This window comes from Nicotiana tabacum, chromosome 8 (genome assembly GCF_000715075.1).
Source record: "Nicotiana tabacum cultivar K326 chromosome 8, ASM71507v2, whole genome shotgun sequence".
NCBI classification, from domain to species: Eukaryota; Viridiplantae; Streptophyta; class Magnoliopsida; order Solanales; family Solanaceae; genus Nicotiana; species Nicotiana tabacum.
Window position 1 is genome coordinate 62,064,639 of NC_134087.1, and position 7,158 is coordinate 62,071,796.

A 7,158-nucleotide genomic window follows, 5' to 3' on the forward strand; every position below is an offset into this window, starting at 1 on the left:
AGATGCTGAAGTTTTTGTTTGTACATGCGTTTCTTTTGTGTGTTGTCCTCATCTCTTTCTATATCAATCTAATTCTCATCCTCTTTCTTCTTAGTTTTCTATTGCATTATCCTTGTTATCGTTGGTATTTGCTTTGTACTTCTAGTCAATACTGAGTTAATACAATTAGTTGGTTTTTATGTTTAGCTTATGTAATCCTTTTTTATGTTTTTATTCTGTACTTTTTTATTTACTTCAGCATATTCATTAGAGAATATGCTGAAGTTATTAAGTTCATTTTCTATAACTTCAGTCTAGAGATGTTGAAGTTATTTTTTGTACATGTGTTTCTTTTGTGTGATGTACGCATATGTGTATGTGTATGTGTGTGCGTGTGTGTGTTTGTTAAGGATATGTATTTCACATACTGTAACCTGAAGTTTTTTCTCTCTGAAGTCATTGCATACTTTTTAAAATGCAACTAAACCTGTAAGCACGCGCAACAAAAATGAGTGATTTGTACTTTAGCACTATATAAAATAGTCCAAGAGCTTTTTTTTATTCCTATGAAAAAATCACATTTCAAATATGTCATACAATAATGAAAGTCTAAATTCAGACCAAGGATTATTGAAGGTTGGAGTATTTTTTAGTGTGTTTCTTAGAATATGGATGTGACGACCCGGCCAGTTTTTTCATGAGTTACCGCTCCATTTTCCCCATTTCTGCTTCTTATTGTTTTGTTTACCGGTTCTATGTGTGATTGGGTTTGTTGGCTCGGGTTCGGAAAGGTTTTGGTAAGGTTTGAGACACTTAGTCTCTTTTGAGGGAGCTTAAGTTGGAAAAGTCAACCGGATGTTAACTTATGTGTTAAAGGTCTCGGATATGAGTTCTGATGGTTCGGATAGCTTCAGGAGGTGATTTGGGACTTAGGAGCATGGTTGGAATGTGTTTTGGAGGTCCAGAGTAGATTAAGGCTTGAATTGACAAAATTGGAATTTTGGCGTTTTCCGGTTGATAGGTGAGATTTTTATATAGGGATCGGAATGGAATTCCAGGAGTTGCAGTAGTTCCATTGTGTCATTTGGAATGTGTGTGCAATTTTGGGATTTTGGGATTTATGTTGTAAATTAATTATTTTCGCATGGGCTTCGTGTGACGACCCGGCCGGTCATCTTAAGAATTTATGCCCTGATCCCCCATTAACTACTTTCCCCAAGTTTATTTTTGCTATTTTGATTTGCCAGGATGTTCGGTTTTGAGTTTTGGAGAGTTTTGGGACACTTAGTCCCTAAATGAGAGCTTAAGTGTTAGAAAGTTGGTCGTAGTCGAAACAGTGTGAAGACGACCTCGTAATGGAAATCTGATGGTTCTGTTAGCTCCGTTGGGTAATTTTGGGCTTAGGGGCATGTTTTGATTGTGTTTTGGAGGTCCGTAGCTAATTTAGGCTTGAAATGCCGAAAGTTAAATTTTTGAAGTTTCCGGTTCGATAGTGAGATTTTTATCCGAGGGTCAGAATGAGATTCCGGAGGTTGGAGTAACTCCATAATGTTTAATGTGACGTGTGTGTAAAATTTCAAGTTCATTCGGACAAGGTTTGACAGACTTTTTGATCGAAAGTGTATTTTTAGAGTTTTTGGAATTCTTAGGCTTGAATCCGATGAAAATAGGTGTTTTGATGTTGTTTTGAGCGTTCCGAAGGTTGGAACAAGTTTGAATGATGTTTTAGGATCGGTTGGCAGGTTTGGTTGAGGTCCCGAGGGCCTCGGGTGTGTTTCGGATGCTCAACAGGTCATTTTTGGACTTAGAGGATTGCAGAAAATGCAGCAGGTCTCCAGTCTAGTTTCCTTCTTCGCATTCGCAAGTGGGGTCTCACGTTCGCGAAGAGGAGATGGGGCTAGTGGGAGCTTAATGCTTCGCATTCGCGAAGAGGGTCCCACATTCGCGAAGCTGAGAGGTAGTATGCCTACGCGTTTGCGAAGAGGGTCCCGCGTTTGCGTAGGAGGGGGAAGTTTGCTACCGCGTCACGATAGGGTCCTTCCACGTTCGCGAAGAAGGATTTACCTGGGTAGATTATAAAATTTCATTGTCGAGGGTTTAGCCATTTTTAACAAAACTAGAGTTTGGGAGCTCGGATTTGAGTGAGATTTTGAGGGATTTTCATAGATAACAATTGGGTAACTATTCCTTACTCCTTTTTTTCTTGTAACCCATTAATCTAAACATGAATTCATCATTTAATTTCTGATTGGAGATGAAAATTGGGAAAAGTTGGAAGAAAGTTCTTAGACCTAGAATTCGACTTTTGATTGGGAATTTGACCTTAGATTTGGATAATTTTGGTATGCATGAACTATTGAGAGTATGAGGATTCTGAAAATATAAATTTTAACCGATTTCGAGACGTGGACCCGAGGGGAGTTTTGGTCATTTTACCTAATTTCGCGTATTAGCTTAAAATTTCTTTGTAGAATCAGTTACTTGAAGTGTTATTTACATTATGCAATAGAATTAAATAGATTTGGTCCATATGGAGTCGAGTACTCGTGGCAAAGACGTGATTTCGGGTTGATTATTGAGCCGATTCGAGGTAAGTGGCTTGTCTAACCTTGTGTGGGAGACTTTCCCCTTAGGATTCAGTATATTTGATATTTGAAATGCCTTGTAGGTGAGGTGACGTGTGTGTACTTGGTCTAACTATTGAAAATCTGGTTTTCTTTAAGTAATTTCAATTGTGTTCCTTTTCCTGCTTTATTTTACTTGAAATTTAAACTTGCTGTTAGCTTAGAAAAAGCATGACTAATTGACTTAAGTGTTTATTTGCTTAAACTGCCTTAGTTGAATTATATGAAGCATGTTAGATTAGTATTATCTATTTAATTGATACGAAATTGAGCTTAATTGAGTATTTTTGTGTTGCTGCTGTGTGTTTTACTTTGGGACTACGGGACGGCATCCCAGGAGATTCCCTGTACGTATTTATGATTTGAACTGAGGTGCGGGATACCGAGAGATCCCTGGCACATATATTGAGGATACCAAGAGATCCTCGGGATACCGAGAGATCCCTAGCATATATTGAGGATACCAAGAGATCCCTGGCATATATTGAGAGTACTAAGAGATCCTTGGGATACTGAGAGATCCCCAGTTATTTCTTTGTGATTGTTTTTTTTGCCTCTGTTTCGGTTATTGAATTCCTTGTTTTCCTGTATCAAATTCTTAGTGTTAGTTTTTCAAATGTATTGCTTACCTTATATTGTCATATCTTATATTTTATGTTATATCAGTAGGGCTCTGACCTTCCTCGTCACTAACCGACCAAGGTTAGGCTTGGCACTTACTGAGTACCGTTGTGGTATACTCATGTCCTTTCTGTGCATGTTTTTCATGTGCAAATCCAGGTACTATGACTCAAATTTACCATCCTTGAGGCGAGGCGACCATTCGGAGACTTCGAGGTATATCTGCCGCGTCTGCAGACCGAGGAGTCTCTCTCCACTCTCTCTTATAGTTACAACCTTCTGTATTTATTTTTGTTCAGACTATTCTAGAGTTAGAGCACTGTGTAGTGATCCTTAGATTGTGATGAGTTTCCGGGTCTTAGAAGTATGTATTGGTTTGAGAGTTAAATATTGTGTATGCCGAGCGGCACTTTTAAACACTGTTTTATCACTCTTCATTCTGTTTTAATTTGTTTTTATTCCACACTTTGGTAATCTTTCGCTATTTAGGCTTACCTAGTCGTAGAAGACTAGGTGTCGTCACGATGGTTCACGGAGGGCGAACCGGTTTTGATGTTGTGATTTTGATTTTGGATAGATTCGACGCGAGTTGAGGCCGATTCGAGGGGCAAAGGCGTCACGGGCTAGAGTTTGGACCGGATTGAGGTGAGTAATGATTTTAAATGTTGTCATGAGGGTACAAAACCCCAGATTACACATTGTTGTGCTATAATGAGGTGACGCACATGCTAGATGATGAGCGAGGGGTCGTGCACCATTGGAGATTGTGACTTAGTCCATCCCGAATGACTGTTTTACCGCGTATTTGATTGAAAATTATTTGCTATCATCATGTTTTGGGAGGAATGCCATATTTAGGCCTCGTGCCAACTATTTGGACCCTTAGAGGATTTTTACTAATATTTCCTCACTGTTTTAACTTTATACTTGTACTCAGTCATGTTATATTCTACTGTTTTCATAACTCAGTCGTGTTATATTCTACTGTTTTTACTGATGTGTCTATCTATACTAGTTGTTTTTCATTAAATTGTTTAACTGTTAAAAAGGTGTTTTTAAGAAGCTTATTCTGAACTAAGGTGTCTTTATATGTTTTCACTGTTTCATTACTTTTTAAGTGGTTTTATACTGCTTGTTTATAGCATGTTGATGTGCTTTTATGTGATTTCTTATCGCTCAGCCTTCATTTGTTGTTATTACTCACTGAGTTGGAGTACTCACTTTACTCCCTGCACCCTGTGTGCAGATTCAGGCGCTTCAGGTCCTGTTAGCGAGTGTTGATTCTTCCAGCTCAAGCGGATTCGGAGATTCACTAGGTAGCTACTCGGCGTTCGCAGCCCAGTGCTTCTCCCTCTACATTATTTTCTCTTGTTTTAGTTATGTAATAGACTATGTAGACTCTTCCTTTTTTTAATCGGTTAGTAGATGCTCATGACTGGTGACACCCCGATGTCGGGTTATGTCTATTCCGCAAATTGTCTTATTCTCCTTTACTTTAGGATTATTACTATGTTAAAGACTTAATTGTATTATTTTAATTGCTTAAAATGAATTGGGAGTGTGTTGGCTGGCCTTGTCTTCACGAGAGGTGCCATCACGGTCGGGTCTGGGTTTAGGGTCGTGACAATGGATGAGGTGCTGGAGAAGACAAGCAAGTTGTTCTGTTATGCCCAACTTGTTTACATCAACTGCATTTGGTAGACTTCAATGATACTAATTCAGTTTCAAGGATATGCCTCTTCTTTTGTCTTCTTCCTTGTAAAATCTCTACATTGGGATATTTTGTTATCTCAGATTCTACATTTTGTGGAATATCCCATGATTTTTGATGTCCCACGGTATTCACATGTCCTTCATATGTTTTCAACCATGTTTCCTTTGAATACCAATTTGAGCAGTAATATGATTTCTGCAAATATCTCTTATTAATAGCAGCAATTAAATGTGGATAGGGCAATTCATCAAGTTGGAATTCCAAGAGGTCACAATTTCTCTTCTTTAAGTCCACAATGAATTCGATTCCTTCACTATTTATTATAAACAACATCGAATCAAGGTTGAACACCTAAGAATGAATAAAAAATTAAGATAAACTATATTAGTGTATTATTGCTTCAAAAATAAAAAGTATGAAGTTTTTTAAATGTAAGAAGTAAATCACTACAACAAATATAAAAGCTAAAGTTAATAAATATACTCACAAACATTTTGCAAGCCAAGTCCATCTTCTTAGTGATCTCTTCTTCTGCCCATATTGACACTCTGTGAAAAGTTTCATTTACTTTTTTTCTCCGTTCATAAAACCACTCTCCCAACCTTTTTTGGATGAAATCTAACATTCTTAAAATAGGCATCTCTCTCGCTTTTAGTAAAACGAAATTTATTGATTCTACCATGTTTGTTGTTAGCATATCATAACGTCGCCGTGGGAACCACGATCGAGCCCATCTCTCTGGAGGCTCTTCCATTATGTAATTGTATGTTTTCTTGTCAACACTTTTGAGCTGGGACATTAACTGATTAAAATCTTCACGTTTGTATGACCTTGCAGCACTTTAAAAAAGATTTATTACTGTGGCTTTTGCATGTCTGTGCTTTAAATTTTTCTCAAAGTGATTAAGGCAGATACTATGGTGAGCTTCAGGATAACCTTTTCTAATCCATTTGCGATCGATTGGTTTCTATCTGACAAGAAAACCAGTACACAACGGACTTGAATTACTTTTCTCATTTCCCCAAAGAACCAAATGTATGCCTCATTGTTTTCTGAATCTGCTACACCAAAAGATAGAGGAAAGATTTGATTGTTTGCATCCTTTAATACAACAACAAAAAGAACACCACGATATTTTGACTTTAAAAATGTTGCATCTGCTGCAATAACATGTCTAGAGTAGGACCAACCAGCTATTGATGTCGCAGGAGCAAAGAACATGTAAGCAAATCTATACAGTGAAATACAAAAAAACAAATCATAAGGTGTGAAGTTTTTCAAATAGGAACATTTGAAACTTCAGGCTGATAGTTAGTATTGTTTTTCTTACCTATTCTACTCATCTCTTTTTATGCTTTTGTACATTCCTGGATTTTTGTGCACCATCATGTGTAGGTATGAAGGAAGAATCTGGTAGTTCTTTTCCGGTGTTCCCCTTATGCAAGCAACAACTTTTTGAATAGCACGCCATGCCTTGTGATAACCAATGTCAATTCCAAATTTCTTTTTCATTTCATTTTCTACAAAGGCTGGTGTAACCTCTATGTTTTTGTCTCGAACATGTTCTATAATTTGTTCACTTATAAAATTTGATATAGCATGCTTCTAATCTGATTTTCTTGCATCAACCGAGCATTCATGGTTTTTATGATATTTTATCACCCTGAATAGTGTGGAGTTTTTTATTCTGGTAGCATGTACATTCAAACCACATTTCTCCACGATGCATTTTAGCTCGTATCTCTTTGAACATGATCTAACAGCTGTCACGACCCAAAATACACTAAGGGTCGTGATGGCTCCGGACACCACTATCAGGCAAGCCAACAACAATTTACTAGCAATTTCTCATTTTTTGTTTATTTTGAAATCAGTTCCTTTAAACAAATAACTAATAAGTAATAAACTCCACTGAATAAATACGGATGTCCTTACAAAATTTAACTACCGAAAAATCCCGTGATCATCCCAGAACCCGGTGTCATGAGTGCATGAGCATTTACTAGTGAATGAAATAAAATACAGTGACTGTCTGGAATATAAGTGGACAGAAATGAAAATACAATATAATACTCTGAAGGAGACTTTGCTGACTGCGGGGCGCTTCGATAATGCAGCTCACCTAAGTCTCCGTACCAACTATTCCACAATGCCACTAAGCTACTAGCCACACATAAACCTGTGCAACAAAAATGCACAGCAAGTGTAGTATGAGTACGA

At 37.5% G+C, this 7,158-nt stretch overlaps 1 protein-coding gene across 1 annotated transcript; it reads right to left on the reverse strand.

Moving 5' to 3' along the window:
* Positions 1-5,820: 5,820 nt before the first annotated feature.
* Positions 5,821-6,450, reverse strand: LOC142163118 (uncharacterized). The gene is made up of 2 exons (XM_075220372.1): positions 6,302-6,450; positions 5,821-6,169 (listed from the first exon to the last, which is right to left on the reverse strand). Exons 1-2 carry the CDS (start codon positions 6,448-6,450, stop codon positions 5,821-5,823), a joined length of 498 nt encoding a protein of 165 aa, XP_075076473.1.
* Between the last annotated feature and the right edge of the window lie 708 nt (positions 6,451-7,158).